Source organism: Panthera onca, chromosome B4 (genome assembly GCF_046562875.1).
Source record: "Panthera onca isolate mPanOnc1 chromosome B4, mPanOnc1 haplotype 2, whole genome shotgun sequence".
NCBI classification, from domain to species: domain Eukaryota; kingdom Metazoa; phylum Chordata; class Mammalia; order Carnivora; family Felidae; genus Panthera; species Panthera onca.
Window position 1 is genome coordinate 58,461,539 of NC_138345.1, and position 26,726 is coordinate 58,488,264.

At 36.0% G+C, this 26,726-nt stretch overlaps 1 protein-coding gene across 15 annotated transcripts in view; it reads right to left on the reverse strand.

Moving 5' to 3' along the window:
- Positions 1-26,726, reverse strand: part of LMNTD1 (lamin tail domain containing 1) — a 461,495-nt gene that overhangs the window by 14,062 nt on the left and 420,707 nt on the right. For 11 of the 15 annotated variants that reach the window (XM_078449998.2, XM_060658108.3, XM_060658104.3 and 8 more), the window contains 6 exons: positions 24,544-24,730; positions 23,884-24,003; positions 21,986-22,200; positions 21,239-21,410; positions 12,459-12,621; positions 3,104-3,159 (listed from right to left, as the gene is read on the reverse strand). In XM_078449998.2, the coding sequence (XP_078306124.2) occupies positions 12,532-12,621; positions 21,239-21,410; positions 21,986-22,200; positions 23,884-24,003; positions 24,544-24,730 (784 nt within the window). In that variant the 3' untranslated portion in view covers positions 3,104-3,159; positions 12,459-12,531. The remainder of the gene's footprint in view (positions 1-3,103; positions 3,160-12,458; positions 12,622-21,238; positions 21,411-21,985; positions 22,201-23,883; positions 24,004-24,543; positions 24,731-26,726) is intronic. The other 4 variants (XM_078450001.2, XM_060658106.3, XM_060658110.3 and 1 more) reach the window with 3 other exon arrangements.

The following is a 26,726-nucleotide window of genomic DNA, read 5'->3' on the forward strand; positions in this document are numbered from 1 at the left end:
ATACGGACTCATTGCTCACAAAAAGTAACCCCAGGAGGAGAAATTGTTATGGATGGTTCTTGTCAGGGTCCCAAAGAAGTTTCTTTGGAGGGCTAGAAGTTCATCTCATGTCCACTTTGGGCCATTCAGAACACTAAGAGATATGTGAACATAGGTTAGTTCACAGAAGGACTCCATCACCAGTACTTTGCTAGGAGTGCCTCCTAGGTATAGGCACTGTTACCACTTATGAATTTAATATCCTGTATTTACAAATTTTGGTGCTTTCTTGTCAGGTCCTAAGCAATTGGATACTCTTGAGGACAGTGCTGGTGATAGGTAACAAATCCTGCTTCTGTTCCTACCCTTTATCCCCTCTCTATTTTCTACCCTAGATTCCTCAGTGTCTCCTGGCAAGTCTGAGAGTTCATATGGCAGGTGGCAGACACAGGGAAATTACCTGGTCATTCCAGAGTTCTCTAACTCTAACTCATGGAAATTTCTGTTTCTGTAACTTCTGTGGCATCACCCACCTACACTGCCCATTAGTCACACAGCAGAACTCCCACACATTCCTTGCAAAGTACTGAGCAAAGAGCATTTGAGAGCTGTGACTCCTAGTACAACTGCATGGTTTTAATCAGTTGTAGCACAAAAATGTGATTAGCAGTCAAAGATCCCTGAGAATGAACTTTGCTTTGCTGTTTGTACCAACAATTAGCAGTCTGTTAAATTAGCAGTTTTGGAACTAAGACCTGAATCTTTTCTGCTGTATGGAGCAGTCTTAAGATTCTCATGGTAGCCAACTCCTATTTTTTTTTCTGTGAGTAAAAATGTCTCTTTCCTATTTCTGCTTCTAAATAAGAAGAGGTATTTTTCCTTTCAGATGAGTTGGGAGGGGGTCAATAAGACAAAGACAATCTTAATGCTAGGATTCTAGTCTTAACTCTGTCACTTACTATCTAAGTGACTTTAGGCAAGTCACTGAATCTCTCTGAGCTAAAGTGTTTTCAACCATAAAACGAGATAATATCAGCCTACCTACTTCATAGGCTCAAACAAGATAATGTGAAAACCATGAAATGCTATATGAGCATATGGCATTATAAGTCGCCAAGGAAAGGTCATGAATATCAATGAGAACTGAAAGATGACTTAGTCTCTGAACAATTTTCCGTAAATAGACATTCTGGCCTAAGAGCTGACTACCATATAAAATTTATTCACTGACAGATACAGTAAAATTTTGCTCCCAATAAAGTCTTCAGAAATATTCTGAGGGCACACTGATGGTCAGTCCTAAAGATATCACCAGATGGGGGTGGAGGCTCTGAGAAAACTGTAAGCCACCTGAAACTTTTCAAAACAGGGTGGGAAAAAAAATCAAGCCTACCAAAGAATCTCCTACAGAGAGGAATCAATGAACAAATTTGTGACCATGGTGGTTAAGCAAAATAAGAACTGAAGAAAACCAACAGAGGCCAAAAACCTTTCCCAAAATTATATTATCCAATATCCAATAAGAGGATTCAAAACATTTTCCCCCCAACCAAACCCAAAAACAACAAATCCTTGTTTTTATATATAATAACATGTCCACTTTCCAACTTATATGTGGTATAATTCTTTCCTGGCTACAGAAATGAAAGGTAATTGAATTGTAGAAGTGCTGGTTGGTAATGTCTGTGGTGGATTTTAGATTCTCTCCTTTGCATTTCAACTACACTCTGCTCAGGGTTATATCAACTGGAGGAAATGGGTCCCAGGGAAGGTAGACCTCTGAGGGCAGGAATGATATCAGTGGGGATCAAGGCTGGATTCTCCAGTTCTCTGCAGTTAAAAGACCTTAGATTTAGTTTTGGTTCTGTGGTTGATTATAAGGTGAATTTTGGTAACTTGTCTCTACAGACTTCAGTTGCTCTAAAATGAGGTGTTTTGAAGAAATCTCTACATTCCTGATGTCCTATAATAAGTGTCTGAGAAGAAAGCTTCTCAGAAGAACAGGGAGGTTGGGGCCACCATATTTTTAGGAAGTTGGAAGCTCAAGGGTAATGATGCTACAAAAATAGAGAGTAAAAGTAGACTTGTAAAAGAGTAGGTGACATTCAGAAAAATAGAAGATGATGATGATTAGAGAAAATCTAGAGGGAGACAAGCTGAAATAAATTGGGCCAGCTGAGCAATCTAAGAAAAACTGAAAGGTTGGTACACAGATGTGGGTTGTAGGGGGCACTATGAAAGGCCAGTAGGTTGTGTGAAGTGGTAAAATTAGGCCATTTCTGCCAGTAGGGTCTAGAATACTAACAAGTTAGGGATCAGGTGGCTCCAGCTTTATTCTTAAACCAAGGAATAAACATAAAGCCTACTCATAAAAAAAAGAGCAAGAAAAAAAAAAGAGCAAGAAAACATATAAATAGATCAGTTATGCACTAGAGCAGCAGAGGATGTAAACTAGAGAAGAATATTCACCAAAAGGAATCCTTGACCACAAAAAATCACTTGTCATCAGCTCTTTGGGGAACACTTTAAACACAACCACCAACAAAACAGAAAGCCATTGAGATCTTCCTCAATTACTTAGCTGTTAATATCATGAAAAAGATGAGGCAATGTAGAAAGTGACTGGTTAAATGATACAGGGTCATTTATCAACTGAATAGCAGAGGTCAGAGTTCCTAATCCTCCCTTTCATTGCCATTTAAGAGACATAAAACTATAGAGCATCTGCAATCTCTTAAACCAGAACAATTTCTGTTATGCTATTAATAATCTGTTGCTCATAGGAACCAAAATGTATTGGTATAGTTGCAGAATGTTTTTTGAGTATTTGAAGTGACTCTGGATTCTAATTGTCCTTACTTATCCACCAATAAGGATAGCATGAGGATATAGGGCAAAAAGTAAAGATGTGAAATTTCCTTGTTTCCCATTCTTAGAAAGTTTATCATACAACAGGGAAGATAAAAACTGATGCATCCAAAAGCAACATAAATATTTAACAGAAAATTAATGACTATAGAATATATGAGAACAATCCATGTTCTGATGGCTTTTTATATTTACAAATTATTTTAGTCTTCTTATTTTTCTGCAGAGAAGGAAAATTTGCAATACTGTTACTTACCTTTAAGTTCGTTGCCTATTGCTTTTGTAACTCAGATGTCTTATTTTTCGTGGTCCCTGCAAACCCCCCCCCCCCCCCCCAAAAGGAGAGAGATTGAGAATCCAATATTCCAAGCAGTGATTTTTTTCACATTAAAACAAATCCTAGAATAAACTATAAAAAAGAATTTTCTTTCTTTGAACAAGAAATATAAAGTTTAAGGACATTATTTAATGGTAACTTTAAACAAGGGGTTTGAAAACTACTTGAAGAGTATTGTGTGATTATTAAGCCCAAGTTTTCAGTGAATCATTTTAAAAGGAAACTTATATTTCAAGACATAATTAATCAAAACTTTGAGAGAAGAAATATCCATCTGAAAGATATATTTTTAAAAACTGAGATTGCGGGGTAATTTTACCAGCCTGTAAAATTCCTCAAATTCTCTATTTTCTACACTCACAGCTGCCATAATAATGAAGTAGCTAGTGAAGGGAGGTACAGAAATCAGGCTGCATCAGGAGGCAGGCATGAGATGGTGTGTGGACAGAAGTAAATGATGCTTAGCCTCTCAGTTTAGCTAACTTCACCCCAGTGATGAATGAGGTGACAGATATGGTGGCCTCCTTCACTTCTATATACTTAAGCAGCCATTGAAAGTCACTTTGTTTAATTTCTACACAGAAAATGAGAGTATCAAACTGAAATAGCACTCAATTGAATAATACCAAGTACCACTTAGTTCTAGCCCAGAAATGAGATGTTCTTTTATTCCTGTAAAATAAAAGATAAGAAGGCAAAATAATTTTCAAAGTACAGACAATAATGAGCTCCTCTGGGAAAAAAAAAAAACAAACAACTACAGGAAAAGCTACTCAGTTATATCTAACCCTTTCTTTTTCTCTGAAAGCTCAGAAGAATTATCAAGTTAAATTGCCAGTATTTGATTACAAAGAAACAATATCCAGAGGCTGGATGTGAAAGTGTGATCTGAAAGAAAGATGAACAAAAATGCAGGGTGCTTCTGGTTAACACAGTGATTCTCTTAGTCACTAATAGGTTTCTGAATCCAATGAGTCAGCATGCTATTTGGCTCATCACAGTGAAAACTTTCTGAATAGTAAGTTGTGGACCTGGGGCATGAATAGGTTTCTAAGGTATTTTCCATACCAGAGACAGTGGCTCAGATGTAAGAATCTAGCTCATCATTTCTCATCTTCTGGAGCAATTTGTTGGCATGAAACAAACTTCGTGAATATTTTATGTATGTCTTTCCAAACTGAGTGGCCTGAGGATGGAGGTTTTGAATTGCACCCTGAAAACTTGTTCTTCAGCCAACAAAGTACTGATTTTAGAGATAAAAATATTTATAAAAAAATTCCCATCTATAATTTCTTGAAATTTAATGACAGAATTATCAGTAGCAGTGGTGTTTATTTCAATTTCAGTGAGTGATGGCAATTTCTTGATGGTTATTTGAGCCCGAAGCATTCAGCCTTAGTAACTTTATTATTGTTTTTTTAATGTTTATTTATTTCGAGAGAAGGAGAGAGTGAGAGAGAGAGAAAACTTGCATGAGCGGGAGAGGGTTGGAAAGAGAGGGAGAGAGAGAATCCCAAGCAGGCTCTGCATTGCCAGCACAGAGCCCAACTCTGGGCTTAAGATCATGACCTGAGCTGAAGTCAGGAGTCAGATGCTTAACTAACTAAGCCACCCAGGTGCCCCCCTAGTAACTTTAATCTTACAACACTCTGACTTCCTGAAATAGTATTTCTTACTTGTGTGAAAAAATGGTTCACTAATTATTTTTTCCATAAATGAGATTATAATATTTCATAACTAAAGGTAAATTACTTTCAAATACTTCTGTCTTATAATGTTGAATTGTTTTTAGATAACAGATCTAGCCATGAAGTTATCCAATCATTCTGTCATTAGAACTAATATCTTAAAATTCTTTGTATGATTATTAAAAAAAAACTTTATTTCACCTTTAAGAAGAGACATATAAATGGTTTTATTTGTCTACTATTTAGAAAAATGTCCTGTAGGAATATGGTGATGTTATAGTATAAATTTTCTGAAAGCAAGCAACAGAAAGAAAAATCATTACCTCTTGAATACATGATGTGATATAATTTCCTTTATAAAAAAGTTCTTGATTTTTTGATGCTGTTATTTTGATAACAAAAATTGGACACAAACCCTTGATAGTTTTCAGTGTTCCTTCAACTAATTATTTTCTACTCAGTCTATGTGTAAGAGGTCCAAGTAATTGGCCTTTGCTATTCTAAAGGATAGTCAGATTTTTTCCCCTACATATCAGTTCATATAATTTCTAATTATATTATTGATTAGTACTATGTATGTGTGTGTATAGATAGATAGATACATAGATAGATAGATATAACGTTAAGTAAAAACCAGAGATGTAACACTCAACATTCCAAATTCTTAATCAATAAATGTAAATAATGTGACACAAGTGTAAACATCAATATAGAGAACAAAGAACTTATATAGAGGATACTTAAAGATAATTTATTTCTAACTTGTATTTTTTCCTTTGTTATTATTATGGATTAGAAATATGTTCTTATAGGGAAGAAATATTTTGATCCCAGCACAGACAAGCCAGACCTTTGAACTGTAATGAGAATTTGCCTACAGTCCAACTAAAGTAAAACTCCATAAATGTGATCTTACGATATATAGAGCTTACAGTGGTGAGATTTTAAATGTTTAATTCTTGCATGTTATCTATGTTCTAGTTTCCTTTATTTTCTAACAGATTGGCTTTTATAGTGTGGTTCTGCCGTCTTCAGAAACAAAGGAACATTGTTGTTATTATTATTATTACTATAATAACATTGTCTGGAAGACAGTTGTAGCTGTAGAGTCTACAATTAAAATGAATCCCACTACAGGGTGCAATATGGATCACAGATGATAGGCAAAGGGTATCAGACAGCATGCAAATAAGGTACATTAAATCGCACACACACCACACTGCCTGCTTAAAACAATGTCTATAGGATACTATCTTCATACTAATTCCTGCCACTTAACTGAGCTACAGAAGAAGACTGACAGTGTGGTCCACATTCTGTGAGGTAATCTCAGCAAAAAGAATGCAAATTCTCTCTAGGCCTAGGAGAAACGGTGGCAACACAATGCAAACACATCTGCTTTGTCAAAGGTTAACCTTCCTAAGTGCACCTCCTTCATGGTGTCCTCATGCCTTGCCTCTGTGTGCTAATAGCTCCAAGGGTATACCACATTCTATCAGAAATGTTTATTTTTTTCAAATTTTTATTGTGAAAAATTTGAAACAAAGAAAACATGAAAGCATAATACAACCAAATATGTATATCTGTCACCCAGCTTCACTAGTTAATATTTTGCCACTTTGCATGATCTCTCTATGCTTATATCACAGAACCATTGAAAAATTAAGATCTTTGTATGAATCTAAGAACAACCAATACAACCACAACAAAAAGAACACAATTAATGACACAAGGGAAGAACAATGACTTGTCAATATCTAATATTAATTCTACATTTAAATGTACTTAATTGTCTTAATATCCTTTTAGCTGTGACTTTTTTCTTTTTTAACAAGTAGCTTTTTAAGTGAAATTAAATGGTAGTGATGTGGTGTAGGCCAACTTAACAGGGGCTTAAACAAAATTATTTCTCTCTCATTTAGCCTGGAGATGTGCTGATCCAGGGCATTTAGTGTGGCTTTTCCATCCTAACATCAAACTCACAGCTTCATCTCTGACCTGAAAGATGGCAGCTGCAGCCCTTGTTATCACAGTACACAGGAGACACAGAGAAGTACAACTCCAAGGGCATAATCCAGATGTTGCATACATGATTTCTGTTCACATTCCATTATGCAGAATATAGACACATGGTCCTATCTAACTGCAGCAGAGGCTGAGACGAATAGGCTTTATTCTTGGTGGCCATGTGTTGAGGTTTCCCTGGACTTGTGCATTGTGTATCTGAAGGAATGATGGTTTAGGGGCAGTAATTAGCCATCTCTGCCAGAGATATTCCTGGACATGACTAAGCTATGATGAATTATATTAAAATCAAATCCCTACATGCTGCAATATAATGATAGGCCTAGACTAATTTCAGGTAAGACTATTTTTCTCCTACCTTAAATAAGCTTTCTTAACACTCATTTTGAGTTCATCAATCTATTTTTTAAGATTTCCTTTCTTTCTTTGTCAAGATATAAGATGTCAGTGCTCATTACTGTAACTAACTCTGCTTACTTCTCCTTTCTAATTTTCCTTTATTGTTGTCATCAAGTTTCTAAAAAAAGTATTTTATCTAAGTATAACATACTTTTATTTAAGTATAATTAACATGCAGAAAAGTTCACAAGTCATAACTGCACAGCATGGTGAAAACAGTGAGAAAACAGTGATACATGTAAACACTATTTAGATCAAGAAGTGGAGCATCGTTTGTATTCTAGAAGCAGTTTGTGTAGCCTCCAAGTACTACTCCTCTCCTCCCAGAGATAATTATTCTGATCTTTAACACCATGGTTTAATTTTGTATGTTTTTGAATTTTATATAAATGGAATCATACAACATGTATTCCTTTTTGTCTGGCATCTTTTGCTCAATATTATGTTTATTAAGTTCACTGATGTTATTTCATTGGCAGTAGTTCATCCACTTTCATTGTTTATGGGGTTGTATTAATAGATCATAATTAATTAATAGATAGTTAATAGATCATAATAATAGATCATAATTAATTAATAGATCATTATATTACTGATGAATAATTGGATTGCTTCTTAGTTTCTGACTGTTACAAACGCAGTTGCTATGGGGTGCCTGGGTGGCTCAGTCAGTTAAGCATCCGACTTCGGCTCAGGTCATGATCTCATGGTTTGTGAGTTCGAGTCCCACGTCAGGCTCTGTGCTGACAGCTCAGAGCCTGGAGCCTGCTTCGGATTCCATGTCTCCCTCTCTCTCTCTCTCTGCCCTCCCCCACTCATGCTCTGTCTCTCTCTGTCTCAAAAACAAATAAGTATTAAAATTTTTTTAAAAAAAACAAATGCAGTTGCTATGATCGTTATTGTATTTTTTTTGTATACTTATGTATATATTTGTTAGGCATATAAAATTCCTGGGAATGGAATTGTTAGCTTATAAAGTAATGGGATATTTGTATATCCAAATATATATTTTTTTGCCTTATTGCACCCAGACTTCTAGTGTAATGTTGAACAGAAACTGCCATAGAGAGAATTCTTGTCTATCTGGATCTCAAAGAGAAAACTTTCATATCTTCCCCATTAGTTATGGCAATTTGCTTTAGGATTCTTATATATAACATTTATCAGATTGAGAAAATTCTTTCTGGTCCTAATTTTCTAAGGTTCTTTCTTCCTGGGTGGCTATTTAATTTTATCAAATGCTTTTTCTATATCTTTGAGATGGCTATATAATTTTCCTCTTTATTCTGTTAAAATGATAAGGTTATGGGGCACCTGGGTGGCTTATCCGTTGGGCGTCCAACTTCAGCTTAGGTCATGATCTTGTGGTTCGTGGGCTCAAGCCCCACATTGGGCTCTGTGCTGACAGCTCAGAGCCTGAGGTCTGCTTCACATTCTGTGTCTCCCTCTCTCTCTGCCCCTTTTCCACTCTCTCTCTGCCCCTTTTCCACTCATCTGTCTCTCTCTCAAAAATAAACATCAAAATTTTTTTTAATCTCTAAAATGTAAGGTGACTTGATTAATTTTCAAAGCTCAAACCAACCCTGCATTTCTGAAATAAACCCACTTTATTTGTGATGTATTATCCCCAAATAATCCATATATCAAAGAAGATATCACATTAGAAATTAGAATATATTTTGACTGAATGATAATGAAACTATGACATATGTCAGACCATAAACATGACATTATTATATAATTCTTTTAGTGTCTATCCTAGATTACAACGTGAATCCTTGATTTACTAAAGACTACTATAAATTATAATTTTTACAACTTACTGGACAAAACATGTAATTTAGAGTACTTTAATTCCATTTACTCCCCTCCCAAATTATGTATTATTGCTGTTGTTATAGATTAAATTGTGTCCCCCCAAAATATATGTTGAAGTCCTAACCCCAGGAACCTGTGTATGTGACCTTATTTGGAAATAGGGTCCTTGCAAATGTAGTTAACTAAGATGAAGTCATACTAGATTAGGGGGGACCGTAACCCAATAACTGGTGCCCTCATAAGAAGAGAGAAATATGGACACAGATACTTAGGAGAGAAGGCCATTAAAAAGCCATCTACAAGCCATCTACAAGCCAAGGACCACCAAGGATTGCCAACTAAGAAGAGGGAAGGAAAGATAATCCTCCAGAGCCTTTATGAACACTGTGATTTCAGACTTCTGGTCTCTAGAATTGTGAGAGAATATATTTCTGTTGTTTTAAGCCTCTAAGTTTGTGGTACTTTGTTACAGTAGCCCTAGAAAACTAATACAGTTGTCATGTATTTAAATTCTATATACATTTTAACCCCTACAAGACAATTTGTATTGTTTTGTATAGTGCATATTCATTTATGTTTATCCATCTTTGACTCTTTCCATTTTTCTTCATTTTGTCCTTCATCTCTGTACATCCTTGCTTTCTTCTTGAAGTACTTCTATCAGTATTTCCTGACCTTGGATTTGCTGTCGATGAATTCTCTTAGTTTTGTTTACCTGAAAATGCCTTTATTTTACCTTCACTTTCTGAAGTATACTTTTGCTAGGTATAGAACTCTAGGTTAGTAGTTCTTTTAGTATATAACACGTTGACAATATCATTCCATCATCTTCTAACTTCTGTTATTTGCTTTTCTGAAGTTTTATTATAATATACATTGGTGTTCCCTTTGGATTTGTGCTGCTTGGGATTTATTTTTCATAATTCTGTGACTTGGTGTCTTTCATCAATTTTTGACAATTTTTTTCATTATTTATTTATATATTACTTCTGCCCCAATCTTTCACTTCTTTTCCTGTGGAACTCAGATTACAACTTTATTAGACCTACTTTTTCCTAATCTCTTTTTATAATCTGGTTTGTTTTTCTTTCCTTTCATTTCTTCCCCCAATTCTTTCCTTTCTAGTTTTCGGAATATTTTCTACAACACAACATTTTCAGCATTGCTTCTAAAATTTTCTTTAAAATATATATCTAAATCTATGAGATGCTTAAAAACTTTCAGGTCTCCATTTCTGTCTGTCCTTCAGAAAACATGTATTAAACAACTATTATGGGTCATGCACTAAGCTTAGTGCAGGGGACAAGAAGGTAAGCAGTGTAAAAGTTATTTCTATCCTTTTAGAGTTTATAGTCCAGCGATAAAGAGAATTTATAGTAGAGTGCTATAAGGGCTTTGTATGATAGGGGAAGTATAGGATGCTAAGAGAATACATATAAGGAACATAAAACTAATTTGGTGGAGGCCAGAAGATGGGCTTTTTGGAGGTAATTACATATAAGTGGAAATGTTGAGAATGGAGAATATTTATCCAGGTGAAGAGAGGAGTGACAGAACTTGTGAAGGCCTAGGGGTAGTTATGGTATGCTGGAGGAACTGAAGGAACTTCAAGCTGGCTGAAGCACAGAGTGCAAGATGAATGTTGAGATAGGCTGGGTCAGGCTACAAGATACTTATGTAATTTCATGAGTTTGAACTTCATCATGAGGATGTTGGGAGAGAAAATGAAAATATTTAAGCAGGAAAAGTGAAGAGGTTATTTAAGATAAATAAACAAGATTCTGTGGTTAATTATAGGTGGGAGTTGAGAAAAAAAGGAATAGAGAAAGATTCTCAGGTCCTGGGGTTCTGAATGGCATTTGCTGAGATAAGAGGAAAAAGTGGATTGACAAACTTTAAGGGAGAGATGATGATGAGATAAATTTTGTAAATGTTGGGAATGAGACACTCATGGGGCATCCAGGAGATTATAGGTAATTGGCCTCATGAATCGAGTTCAGAATAGAGGGCTGGGCTGAAGGTATAAATTTTTCCTACTCCATATCATTTCTGATATAGTTTTCAAAGTTCTTTCAAAAATAGGTCTACCTATATGAGCCACCTGCTTATAAACCATCAGTGTCTCCTCCTAGCTATCTGATACAGTCCAAACTCTTTCACATAATGGTGTGCAAAGACTTTTATAGTCCCCACCAAACTTTCCAGACTAACATCTCAACATATATTTCAGTTGGATGCAATTTCTCACTGTTCTCTAGACACACAGAATTTATTTTTATCTCCATATGCTTTTAAAATATGCTATTTCTTTTATTCAGAATGCTTTGCCCACTTTCTTTTAAACTTGAATAGCTTCTATACCTCTTTCAATATCATAGTTCAAATACTATCTCCTTTGAGTTGCCTTTTCAATTGCTTTCATGTCACTTTATAAATGTTTCTAAAACAATGTTTTTTGAACAGAGATCCTGTCCCATTTATTGGTAATGAAGTAAATTTAGAGGGTCATGACAGGTACTTAAAAATGAAATAGAATACAGTAGGAAATACAAACAACTCAGAAAATTAAGTACTGCCTTTTGAAACTTTTATGTCAGTTACACATGTACATGTGTATATGTATACTGAGTAATGATGTAAACCATATTTCTTACTGTGGTTTATGGTCAAAAATATTTGTAAGTCACTACCTTACTATGTTTGTTGCTTTACTATTTGTTTTGCTTCCCAGAAAGAGAGTGCCTTATTTTTGTGTCTGTGGTGCTTAGCACTATGATTTATTATACGCACTCAGCCATTTTTGAGTAAATTGTTTATGGTATGGGCTTTACCCAGATGTCAATATTCTCTCCCTCTTTCTTTTGTTCAGTGTCCCTTCAGTTCTTCTATTAAGGTAAAGAAATAGTTTAATTTTGTTGATAACATGTCTTTAATACATATTCTTTGTAGAAGGAATGATGTATTCTAGGTTTGGAAGACATATTAGTAGCAACAGATAAGTTTTTTGAGCTTCCACAGTTCATAGTAGAAAAATTTCAGAATTTCAAGTTAGATTTGAGGTGAACAACAACACAATACAAGCACCACCACCAACACCAACACCCAAGTTCATGTATATTGCTTCAGGGAGAGGTGGAGGAGACAAGGACCACAGAAGGAACTACAGGGGGATTCTGCTTTATAAGTAATACTTATTTATTTTAAAACAGAAAATAGCTGATGCAGATATGACAACATATTAATATTTTCACTTTAAGTAGGAAGAGGACTGTGTTGCAACTTTATATATTTTATAGTATTAAAAAAATTTCAAAGAGGGGAAATTTTCTAGCTCTATCACTTACTTTTTTAGCTGTGAAATGGGAACATTAATGGGACTTATAATGAGATGAAAATTTATTATTTCAGTATCTGTCATCAGATTTCTCTTATGATAGGGTAGGATATCTTGACAGCCTTTTGACAGAAGTTGTGGTGATCTCTGAAGGTATGGGAGGAACTGTGCTTCTAAAAGAGAAGATGAGAGTGATTATGGAAAGAGATTTGAAGTGAAGGGCCAGTGGATGCCCCCACACCCCTTGTAAGACAGGTGAAAGGACTTTTAAGGAGATTCTATTCACAATTTGTGGCTTTTTTTTTCCTGGTAGGGGGCTTTGATGAAACCCTCTCTCATAACTCCATAGTTATCAGGAATACTTTCCTCATACAAGTGTGTGTGTGTGTGTGTGTGTGTGTGTGTATGTATGTGTGTATGTGTGTGTTTTACTTTGTTGTGAACATTCAGTGGGAGAAAATGAGTTTCATATCTTATTTAATCATTTAATAATCTGTTAATCCACTACGTTAACTGGACCTTCTGTGCATCTTGTGATTTCCATCCAGTTTCCATGCAGAACACTCCCCTATGTTTCTGCTAATTCCTATGGGAATAAATTCTCAGCAGACCAAATGATAATTGGCAAACATCCTGCTATTGCTTTAGAAACACTATTATCAAGAATAGAAAAAAGCCAAAGATGGTCATGCTTACTGGAACTCTTCCATAATATACCAGAGAACCTAGTCAATTTAATAACATAAGAAAATAGTATAGGACTTCTGCAGAAGATAGCAGAGTAGGAGTATCCTAAGTTCACCATGTCCCATGGATACACCTAGATAACACTCACATGAGTGCAAATAACCAAGAAAACCACCTGAAGACTGGCAGAACAGACTCTCCACAGCTCAATGTAAAGAAGAGGCCATATCAAAGAGGGTAGGAAGGATGGAGACATGGTTGGGAGCCAAATGGAACCATGGGATTGTCCCAGGGAGGGAGGGATACCACCAGCATAGAGACAGGGAGAGGACCAGACCCCATACCAGGCACCTCAGGCACAGGGAACCCACATGGGGAGCCAAACGTTTGGCTTTGAAAAACACAGGTGCCTAACAATCAGTGGAATTTTAAAAATCAGTGACTCAGCTCTGGGAGAGCTGGGAGGATGGAGTCTCTGCTCTTTTAGGGACAGCACAGCAAACAGCCCTGCTAAGACATAGTATAGAAGCAGCAGTTTGAAAAATGCCTGAAATATAGAAGAAGATTTTATTTACTAATCTCAGAGTATGTGCTAGAGACGTAGGGATCTTTGGGAGACTACTCCAAGAACAAAAGACCTGGTGGGTGCCATTTCCCTCCCCTGTCCCCCAGCCTAGATATACAGACACCTGTGGGAACCAGTGCAGTGCCAACACACTCCACCTAGATTACTAAAAGTATACCTCACTCCTGGGCTCTTCTATGGACCTTCCCCTGCACCCAGCCTCTGGAGGAGTTCTCCAAAGTGGCTAATGGTCCCCTACCACAGCAGAGGTAACCCTACTAATATTGCATGCCAGGTCCCTGTGAGCTTCTGCAGATCTGCCCCCTTCAACCTGGTGAACCTTGGCAGTTTTCCCAGGTGGCTGTAGGGCCCCTCCCACAGCAGACCAGGATGGTCTTTGCAGGCACCACAGTCTACTCCCACATTTTCCTGTAGACTATCTCCTCTAATATACCCTTGGCTGGAGCCCATCCAAACTGGTGCCACAAGCCTGGCAGTGTACAAAGAGCCCCAGCAGGGGCCAGGACCACTGCAAAGTAACTCCTGGGACAGGGGAAGATAATGATAAAAACCAGTCCAACTGAAGCCCACAGTAGTCTGGTAGTCTGGGGGCAAATATCAGGACTGACTACAGGTTCTGACTACCAGCAAAAGCTTCTTAGTGGGCAACACAAAAGAAAGCTTTGCAGTTCAGTGCTACTGAAGTGCTGGCATACAACTGGTCTGACTCAACTCAAGCCCAAGGGTGGCCCCAGACTGGCCCACTAACAATACAGAGACCAAACACTGACCACAAACAGCAGAGAGTCATTGCAAATAACTGGAATGAAGGCAAATGTGAGTCAGCCACAATAGTAGGGCACACACAACCTAGCAGGCACTCCTGAAGTGCCAGGTTCTGGTAACAGGGAACACTGCACTGCAGGTCTTCAAAGGACATCTTCTTCATAAGGCCACTACTTTCAAGAGCAGGAGGCATACCTGATCTTCTTAACATATAGAAACATACACAGAGAGTTAGACAAACTGAGGGGACAGAGGAATAGGTCCCAAATGAAAGAACAGGACAAAATCAGAGCATGGGAGCTAAATAAAACAGAGATAAGTAATATGCCTGCTAGATAATTAAAGTAATGGTCACAAAGATACTCACTAGACTGAAGAAAAGAGTAGAAAACATCAGTAAGACCCTCAACAAAGAAAGAGAAAACAAAAAAGAACCAATCAGAGATGAAAAACTCAATAACCAAAGTTAAAAATTACACTAGATGGAATAAGCAATAGACTAGAGGAAGCTGAAGAATGAATCAGTGACCTAGGAAACAGAGTAATGGAAAGCAATCAAGCTGAACAGGAGAGAAAACTAATAATAAAAAATGAAAATAGACATAGCGAACTCAGTGACACCATCAAAAGTAATATTTGCATTATAGGGATCCAAAAAAAAAGAAAATGAATGCAGAAAATTTGAAAAATAATAGCTGAAAACTTCTTGAATTTGGGGAAAAAAACAAATCCAGATTCAGGAGGAACAGAGAGCCCCCAATAAAATCAAACCAAGAAGGTCCACACCAAGACGTATAGTAATTAAAATGACAAAAAGTAGTGAGACAGAGAGAATATTAAAAGCCCAAAAAGAAAAGAAAACAGTTACATACAAGCCCTTAAGGCTAACAGTGGACTTTTCAGCAGAGACCTTGCAGGCTAGAAAGGAGTGGCATGATAGGTTCAAAGTGCTGAATGAAAAAAACCCACAGCCAAGAATATTCTATCCAGGAAGGCTATCATCTTAACATAACAGAAAAATACTTAAAGAGTTTCCCATACAAACAACAGTTAAAGGAATACATGACCACTAAACCAGGCCAACGAGAAATGTTAAAGGGGACGTTTGAGTGGAAAGGAAAGACCGTAAGTAGGAGTAAGAAAAGTAGAAAGCACAAAAGCAGTAAAATTAAGTGTATCTATAAAAATCAGGTAAGATATTAACAAAATAAAAGGATGTAAAATATAATACCATATGCCTAAAATGTGGGAGAAGGAGGAGTAAAGAATGGGTTGAGACTTTAGTGACTGTCACCTTAATATAGACTGCTATATATGCATAAGATGGTATATATAAGCCTAATAGTGATAACAAATCAAAAATCATTCATAGATATGCAAAAAATGAGGAGAAAGGGATCCAAGCATATCACTAAAAAAGCCAGCAGGGGCACCTGGGTGGCTCAGTCAGTTAAATATCTGATTCTTGTTTTCAGCTCAGATCATGGTCTCATGGTTCATGGGTTCAAGCCCCACAACAGGCTCTGTGCTGAAAGTTTAGGATTCTCTCTCTCCTTCTCTCTCTGCCCCTCCACAACTCATGTGTGCTCTCTCTCTCTCTCAAAATAAATACATAAACTTTAAAAAAAGCCAGCAAACTGTGAAAGAAGAGAGCAAGAGAAGAAAGTAACAGAGAACTACAAAACAACCATAAAACAAGTAACATAATGGCAATAAAAACACATACCTATCACTAATTATTTTGAATGTAAATGGACTAAATGTTCCAGTCAAAAGACATAGGGTGATGGAATGGATAAAAAAGCAATAACCATCTATATGCTGCTTATAAGAGACTCATTTCAGACTTAAAGACACATGCAGATTAAAAGTGAAGAGATTGAGGGGCACGTGCGTGGCTCAATTGGTTAAGCATCCAACTTTGGCTCAGGTCATGATCTCACAGTTCGTGGGTTTGAGCCCCACATCGGTCTTTGTGCTGGTGGTTCAGAGCTGGAAGCCTGCCTCTGATTCTGTGTCTCCCTCTCTCTCTGCCCCTCCCCTGCTTGTGCTCTATCTCTGTCTCTCAAAAATAAACGTTAAAAAATGTTTTTTAAGTGAAGGGATTGAAAAGCATTTATCATGCAAATGGAGGTGAAAAGAAAGCTGGGGTAGCAATACACATCAGACAAAACAGCCTTTAAAACAAACACTACAACAGAAGACAAAGAAAGGCACTATATAATCATAAAGGGAACAATTTAACAAGAACACATAATAATTGTAAATATTTATGCACCCAGCATGAGAGCAGCCAAACACATAAAGCAGCTAATAACATACGCATAAAGAAAGTAATTAATAGTAATATAATAATATTAGGGGACTTTAACATCTTACTTATCTGATAAAGGGTTAGTATCCAAAATATATAAAGAACTTATAAAACTCAACATCCCCAAACCAAATAATCCAGTTAAAAATTGGCAGAAGACATGAATAGACATTTTTCCAAAAGAGACACACAGGTGGCTAGCAGACACATGAAAAGATGCTTAACATTACTCATCATCAGGGAAATACAAATCAAAACTCCAATAAGACTTCACCTCACACCTGTCAGAATGGCTAAAATTAACAACACAGGAAACAAAGCTGTGGTGAGGATGTGGAGAAAGGGGAATCCTCTTTCACTGTTGGTAGGAATGCAAACTGGTACAGTCACTCTGAAGAACAGTATGGAGGTTCCTCACAAAGTTAAAAATAGAACTACCCTATGATCCAGCAATTGTACTATTAAGTATTTACCAAAATATTGATTCGAAGGGACACAAGCACCCCAATGTTTACAGCAGCTTTATCAACAATAGCTAAATTATGGAAAGAGCCCCAGTGTCCATCAACTGATGAATGGATAAAGAAGACGTGCTCCCCCAACCACACACACAGGAATATTAGCCATAAAAATAATAAAATCTTGCCTTTTGAAACGTGGTGGATGGAGCTACAGTGTATTATGCTAAGTGAAATAGTCTGAGAAAGACAAATACCATATGATTTCATTCTTATGTGGAATTTAAGAAACAAAACAGATGAACATAGGGAAAATAAAGAGATGAAAACTGGAAAACAGACTCAACTTTAGAGAACAAATGAGGGGAAATGGGTGGGGGAATGGGTTAAATGGGTGATGGTTATTAAGGAGGGCACTTGGAATGAGCACTGGGTTTTGTAAGTAAGTGATGAATCACTAAATTCTACACTCAAAACTAATCTTACACTGAATGTGAACTATTTGGAATTTAAATAAAAACTTGAAAAAAATAACTTATACAATTGAATACCAAAGAAACAACCCAACTGAAAAATGTAGAGAGGACATGAATATACATTTCTCCAAAGAAGATATACAGGTAGCCAACAGACACATGAAAAGATACTCAACATCACTAATTATCAGGGAAATGCAAATCAAAACCACAATGAAATATCACCTCACACCTGTCAGAATGGCTAAAATAAAAAAAAGACAAGAAATAACAAGCATTGGTGAGGATGTGGAGAAAAAGGAACCCTTGTGCACTGTTGGAAGGAATGCAAATTGGTGCAGCCACTGTGAAAAATAGTATAGAATTTCCTCAAAAAATTGAAAATAGAATTACCATATGATCACCATAGTGAAAATACTACTGGATATTTACCCAAAGAGAACAAAAACACTAATTCAAAAAGATATGCGCCCTTATGTTTATTGTAGCATTATTTACAGTAGCCAAGATTTAGAAGCAACCCAAGGGTCCATGTATAGGTGAATGAATAAAGAAGAAATGGTATATATATACAATGGAATATGAATCAGCCTTAAAAATGAATAAAATCTGACCATTTGGAGCAACAACATGGATGGATCTATAGGGTATAATGCTAAGTGAAATAAGTCAGTCAGTGAAAGACAAATACCATATTATTTCACTCAGATGTGGAATTTAAGAAACAAAACATGTGAACAAGGAATAAAAGAGACAAAAGATTCTTTTAAAAGAAGATTTAGATCTTTTTAGATGTTTTAGATCTAAATTCTTATAGATCTTTTAAAATATTCTTTTTAAAAAAATTATTAGAATGCCAGTGTAGTTAACATACAGTGTTAATTTCAGTTCAATATATTACTCAGTGCTCATCAAGGTAAGAGTATTCTTAACCCCCTTCACCTATTTCACCCATCTCCCTGCCCACCTTTCCTCTGGTAACCATCTGTTTGTTTTCTATAGTTAAGAGTTTATGTTTTGGTTTGCCTGTTTTTTCTTCTTGTCCATTTGTTTTGTTCCTTTTTCTCCACATCTTCAAAACACTTGTTTCTTGAGTTTTTAAGTTTAGTCCTTCTGCCAAGTGTGAGGTGATATCTCATTGTGGTTTTGATTTGCATAACCCTGATGATGGATGATATGGAGTATTTTTTCACATTGGCCATCTGTATGTATGTCTTCTTTGGAGTAACGTCTGTTCATGAACATACTCTTAAATATACAGAACAAACTGGTGGTCGCCAGAGAGGAGGTGGGTGGGGGGATGGATGAAATATGTGAAGGGGATTATGAGTACAGTAATCGTGATGGGCACTGAGTGATGCACAGAGATTTAAATAATAATATTGTACACTTGAAATACAATAAAATTTATGTTAATTATAGTTGAATAAAAAGATTAAAGAAAGAAAATTTGAAGCCAAATTTCTTTGAGAAACAAGTTGTCTAGAATGGGTAAAATAGTGTCTACTATCATTATTTGGAGAAAAACATAATTCGTGTTCTTCTTATGAATCTCAAATCTAAGTTGTAATGCACTAAAAGTGTGTGTCTGTGTGTATTATACATAAAAATTACATGTATAAATTATTGCTAAAGAGCTCTTTAAATTTCCAAATCTCTTACTTGATGGATGAAGAAAGTCAAGCACAAAGATGTAGGGTATTAATTTTATGAAATTGAATATATTCAGGAATTTACATAATTTTTATCATTCCACTTCTAAAAGTTACTATTTTGGGGGTACTACTTCCAATTATGTGTTAGTATACTCACACAGTGGTTTTCATACTATGGTATAAAATTCTATGATCCAGAAAGGTACCTCAAAGATCACAGGGAAGGAGAGAAGAAGCCAGGGAAGATGGGAGGGAAGAAGGGTATAGTGGGCAGTGGGAATTGCTACGTTTTCTTCAATTTGGACAGGTTTCCTTGTAACATTTTATATATTGAGTCTGCCCAATATTTCATTTAAAAAAGCATCCCTCTACTAATTAAAAGTTTGCAAATCATTATAGCTTGAGCAGCATATAGCACCTGTATGAAGCTGACTTTCACAGCTTAGGATCAGGAATTGCATTCTAATTAGATTCTTGTAAACATTTGGGGGCACCTGATGAACTTCATGGACTCTTTCTCCAGAAACCATCATATAGGCACACATTTGTGTACCAGATGTAGCAGTTAAGGGACTTCCCAAAATGCATTCACAGATCCTGGGTTGATAACCCAACTTAAGAGGACTGAAATAAGAAACTTCTTGTTGAAAAAGAGTAAGAATTTGGTATTGATATTAGAATGCGTTTGGAAAAGATGTTTATAGCAGCACTTTCAACAATAGCCAAATTATGGAAAGAGCCTAAATGTTCATCAACTGACGAATGGATAAAGAAGATGTGGTTTATATATACAATGGAATACTACTTGGCAATGAGAAAGAATGAAATCTGGCCATTTGTAGCAACGTGGATGGAACTGGAGAGTATTATGCTATGTGAAATAAGTCAGGTAGAGAAAGACAGATACCACAGGTTTTCACTCATATGTGGATCCTGAGAAACTTAATAGAAGACCAGCGGGGAGGGGAGGGGGAAAAAAGTTACAGAGAGGGAAGGAGGCAAACCATAAGAGACTCTTAAATACTGAGAACAAACTGAGGGTTGATGGAGGGTAGGGGAGAGGGTAAAGTGGGTGATGGGCATTGAGGAGGGCACCTGTTGGGATGAGCACTGGGTGTTGTATGGAAACCAATTTGACAATAAATTATATTTAATATAAAAAAAAGATAAATTTTTCTTTAAGCATAGCATAACTTTGTAAGGCTAGTTTTTCTTGCCTAATGAAAAACAAAATGTACTTTTGACCAAACTTCAAGTATCCTATGTACTCTTTCTGGCCACATTATTCTTTTATATATTGAGTTTGCCCAATATTTCATTTAAAAAAGCATCCCTCTACTAATTAAAAGTTTGCAAATCATTATAGCAAATCATTATTCAATAGATATTTAGAACAGTAGAAGACACTGTGCTAAAGCAAATGTAAGTGAATGATTCATGATACTTGCTTTAGGAGCCATCTACACTTGAAGAAATGAATATTTATTTATTTATTTATGTTTAAGTTTGTTTATTATGAGAGAGAAACAGAGAGAGTGAGTGGGGAATGGGCAGAGAGAGAGTGAGCGAGAGAGAATCCCAACCAGGCTCCATGCTGTCACTGTGGAGCCCTATGTAGGTCTCAAACCCACAAACCATGAGATCATGACCTGATCTAAAACCTAGAGTCGGATGCTCAGCTGAGTGAGCCATCCAAATGCCCCAAATAGTTTTTAGTACTTAGTGAATTTTATCACTTAACCCCTTTCACCAGGTCTCCTTCCCTCCTTCTCTCTCTTCCTTCCTCCTCTCTCTTCCTCCTCCCACCCACATCTCTTAACTCTCCAGTGGAATAAGTACTTTGCCTTACCTGGGCTGGATCAGACCCAGAGGACTGAGGCCTAGGCTGTCTATCTAAGCTGCTTCCAGCCATGCTGGTATTGTGAGGTTCAATCAGAGGACAGTAGGGATGTGCAGGGACATTGGGACTGTGGCACCAAGGACTGCTATTAGGAAAAAGGGTTGGTGGGTTTTCTTTTTCTCTGTAAAAAAAAAAAAAAAATTAAGTCCAAAGTGAACCAAAAAGGGATCATCATAGTTCATTATCAATGAACCTCAATTAAAGTGAAAGCATGTTTCAAGACCATGTTTTAAGACCATGTGGGCAGTGCTTTTATCACATCAGAAGTATTTGCCCACACATGTGTAACAAATTCTTCACGTTAAGCCAGAAGGCAACTTTTGATCCAAGATGAAATTCCTAGATGATTCACTATTCCCTCCACTGAAGCACTGCTAAAGACATGGTGATAACTTCATCTCTTCACCTCTCCACAGCCTTGCCTCTAACAGCATTGCCACTAAGAAGTGAAATGGCCGGAGGGGTCTCGATATTGCCCAGCGGAAGTCACCAGCCTTTACTGTCCCATGACTATAACCCTGCTTTCTCTGTGTTTTTCACAAAACACAAATAGTATTATGGTTTTTATCATTCTATTTGAAATAGGATTTTTTTTGTCATTATTGATTTACCTATTCATCATGTCTCTACTTGTCACCCAGTCATTCCTACTTGTTCAGTTAAAATTTTTTTTTAAAAAATCCAAACAACTTTTACCTTTTAAGAAAAACTCTAACTTGTTCCATCTGATTTTTTGAGGTATCCTTATTAGACTTGTCTTGTTTTTCTTTAGTTGTAGATATAGCTGTTGGCCAATGAAATATGTGTCTTCGAGACGTCGGACTTACTATTGAGCATCTGTCAAATTCAATGTCAGTCTCTAATTTCTCCCACACTTGTTTCCAGTGAATAGGAGTGTACCAGGCGACAGCCTAACAAAAATGATTCATTAATGTCAACTACCGATGGAGTTGGATAGTTTTTTTTTAAATGTCATAGGCTTATTGCAGTAAAATTTCAAAGTCAAACAATTTGATGCCACTCACTTACTATTGGTGAATTAATAAAACACACAGTGAGGATGTAATAAGGCATCCTGGCCTTAGTTTCCAATTCTAAAACTTACAAACTGCATAACCTCAGACAGATTAGTTGCTTATTATCTTGGACTGTGTCCTCATATGTGAAATGGGGAGGATGGTGGTAGGGAATTGTTATATGAGGGTGTTGTGAGGTTCAGTTAAGCTACTAAATTTCATTAACTATAAAGAACTGTGCAAAAAGCAGTTGTAAGTAGTTGTGTAGTTCAAATCAGAGTAAAAGGAGCAGTGTAAGTACAAAGACTAATTTCATTTCAGGGAAGGACAATTTACTCAAATAGGCATTCCAGGAGCTCAGAGATCTGGTCTCTCTCGTTCAACACTCAGTGTCTGGGAACAGTGTGCACACAAAGTAGAAACCCCAAATGTGTTTGCAGAACAAATAAATGGGTGGATAAATGTGATGAAAAATCTGAAACAGAAATGCCTTAATCATAATCTGCCAATGATTTTTTACAAGGCTGAGTAAATAACTTAGATTATATCACCTATTTTTCCCATCAATGAGAATCATTAGCAGTATTACAAAATTCAGTTTTAGCCCGCTGAAAGATCTAAAGGTAAGTGAGTAAATGCTTCAAAATTACAGCTAATGAGTGGTCTCCCTATCTAACAACTGCTGTTATTACAGAAAGACATTAAATGGCTCTTAATAAATTAGCAAGTCTACTCAAAAGAGAGAGTACAATCTAAGAATGAGGTATAATGTAGCAACAAAGACAATCAAAGAGATTCCAATTAACATATTATCTGGATTAGTAGTTATATGACATAGTAAGTTAGACTGGGGGTAAGAAAAAAAAAGATTTTTCAAGAAAAATTGAAATAATGTTTTTGCAAAAAGATTAATTTTTTTGTTGTAAACAAAGATAGCTTTCAACTTTATTAGTGTGTTTTTGGGCATATACTTACGCTACTATTATGCTAAGGAAAAGGTAGAGTGAAAATATAAAATTGTCAAATACTGGGAATAAGTTACCTAAAATTATTACTAATACACTTAATTTATGGTGAAGTTGATTTAAAGTATAGTTGTTACAAATTAGACTATAGATTCTTTCATTAGAATATTAATATCTTAAGAGCAGATATCATATCCTACTCTATGTTATATTCTCAGCACTTACTACAGCCATTGGAATGGACAATAATCTCAACAAATAACTGAGAAATGAATAAGTGAATAGAAAAGGTCTCTATGTAGTACTTTCCTTTCTTATTCCACTCTTTGGCCTAAATATCATAAATAAAATCCATCCCTGATTCTAAAATTTGAAGTAACTTCTTATAAATATGGGCTATGAAAATTATTTTTGCCAACTTGTAAGTAGCTCTTTGGCATTTTGGTCCTGGGAAGAGGATGCTGTTGATTTGCCTGACATGTTATTGCAGTTGGTGATGGTTCTATCTGAGCTCTTAAGGATGGAAAATAGTTGAGTCAGCTAAGAGGAGAAGGGGAACCTAAGGAGAGCTATGCATTCTTTTAAAAGCTATTGTTGAGAATCAGACACTGACTTCACCATTAGGTTTGCACAGAATTGTTGTACAATCTGGGCTTGTTTTAAACATTTTTTGTTCTCTCCAAAGAAAATCTGATGGTGGCTGATGCTTTGCTTCAGATGCAGCTGCCCATACCTATAAGAAAAATGGTTTGTTAATGACAAATGCCATTGCAGCTTCACATAGTTTTGTATATGTCAGGGGGTCATTGAAATGTGTCATTTTGAACAATGAGGTTTTAAAATATGACTGTATAATATATAATATCAGCTGTGTAAACCAAGCTACTGTACATGACTTAAAGCACAAAAAAGAAAGGAAACCTTCCAGCATCAACTAATTACCTGTTCTCTAAGCAAATAATCTCTTTGCTTTTAAGGATTATGTTTGCTTAGTTTTGGGAACCTAAGTATTTCATTTTAATAGTGAAATCATAAAAACAAAAGGTATTGTACACCAAATTGAGGAAAGCAATGGAAATTGAATTACGGGTGTTAATTTACATCCAGGGATGGACAAAGTGGCACAAATAACCAACAACAACGAGAAACCACATTTTACGTAGAGATCAAATGATGAAGAAATAACTGGTGCTGAGCCAGTCTGGCTGGGTAGATGAGTTTTTCCTGTACAATTCTAGTTCAGAGCATCACAGCATTTATATCTGGCACTCACTGTTACTGTGCGATTGGCCTGCATTATGATATTTGGAAGGAAGCGGTACAAAGAGACTGTTTGTCCATTCACATTTTGCTGGAGAATATGGCCTCCAATCTCCAGTTCTTTGTCAAGGGAAGAGTTAATGAGCTTCACAAATAAACCCTTGACATTTACTTCAGCTATTTTAATATCTCCAAGAGCACTGAAAAAATAAAACACAAAGATTATAAGGCGACTTTAAAGAAACGTGTCTTTAGCTCATTTTAAGGACTGAATAATATGCTTTGAAAGTACAACTTTCAAATAGCTGTATAGTCTATTGGACACAGTCTATGTAGAAATAGTGTATTTTATAACTTAAGACAAATGGCTTGATCTCTTGGTTCTGCTTGTTTATCTATGCAACAAAATTCTTTCACATAAAGTAATTAAAGAAAAGTTAGAAAGCACTTTAGGTGTCAAGGTATAAATGCCATAGGAAGATGTGTTTATCATTATTTACATTCCTTCTGTTCATCATAAAAGCACTGAGACATGAAACTACCATCTAAATGAAGAGGAAAGTTAAACCATTCAGATTATTTCAGATAAAGTTACTGTGAAGATGAATAGCAACTACATGCTTAAAAAGAATGATTGAAACTTAAAGTATTATACAAATATAAAATGGTAATTTTTCCCTGCAACGTGTTGAAAGCCTAGTGTGTGCCAGGGACCAGGCTGAACATTTGTATGTTAGCATTTCTTAGAGTGTGGGTCACATGAAATCCCATTTGTGGGTTATAGCCATCATTTTACAAGTGAAATGCCAGCAATAATAACCAATAATTATTATGTGCTGGGTACTTTGTAAAGATTGTATCTATAACTGCAATTTCATATCCACAATTCCAAAATCCAAAAAATCCTAAAAAACACCAAAACTTAAAAAAAATACATTTGATACTGTGATGAGCACTGGGTATTGTATGTAAGTGATGAATCACTACATTCTATACCTGAAACTAATACTGCACTGTATGTCCATTAGTTGGAATTTAAATAAAAACTTGACAAAAATATACATTTGAGGAAAAATCTGACCTGAATTCTTTTGGTGGCAAAATCTGACCTGAAACTCTTGGGAGGTTATTAAGAGCCTTCATTTGTGGTTTGTGTGAATATTAATTATGTTTGGCTGTGGAAAGATTAATGTTTGATTTTGGATACTTTTCTAAGCCCTGATGGGGTGTTATGTAATATGTGTTCTGGTCATCATATTACTTTCCTCAAATCCCTCAAATTCTGAATTTTGAAACACATTAAGTCCCCAGATATTTTGGGAAAGGCGTTGTGAACTTTCAGATATTCATTTAATCCTCACAATAAGGCTACCCATTTCTTACTGAAGGTCATGGTAAACAATTTGAGGAACACTAATATTTCATGTAATTCTTCCAACAAGTACCAGTGAGACAAGTACTATTTAGTCCCATTTTACAGACAAGGACATTTTACAGACATGTTTAGAGAGAGATTGCCGTGTCCAAGAGTACCCAATAAATGTTAGCATTAGCTCTTCTGTCTCACTCAACTAATGCATTCTCAAAGAGGTTTGATGCAAACATTCAAATTGTTTAAAGTCTATATAGCCTGGTGGTTGAGGCTCTCATCACCTTTGTATGATATTATAATAGTGTCCTAACTGGTTTCTCCAGTATTGTACCCTCCTAACTAGTCTCCATTTTGCTTCCAGAGCAATCTTTGTTCAAGGATAAACCCTTCAATATCTTACCATATACTTCCAGACAAAACACCAGCTTCATAGCATGGAAACGAGGCTGTACATAATTTCTTTTTTCCCCCTACCGCCTAGCTTTGCTTAAACTGTAACCATGAAGTCTTAAAATTTACCACAAGACTTGTGATAATTCATGCCATTGCATGCTTTACTCACTGTCTTTGCAAGTGTTGGTAGTCACTCTTCTTATTCCCCACATCCCTACTAACACTTGAAATTTTCAAATTTCTTAATATTTTCAATATCATGGGCACAAAATTTGTTTTCCCTGATTATAGAGAAGTTGAGTAAGCTATTTATTGGCCACACAGTTTTGTTCTGTGAATTCCCTGTTAATATTATTTTTTCCACTTCTATAAGGTTGTTTTACATTTTTATAATTGAGCTAATAGTATTTCTAAAATAGCATTTAAATATA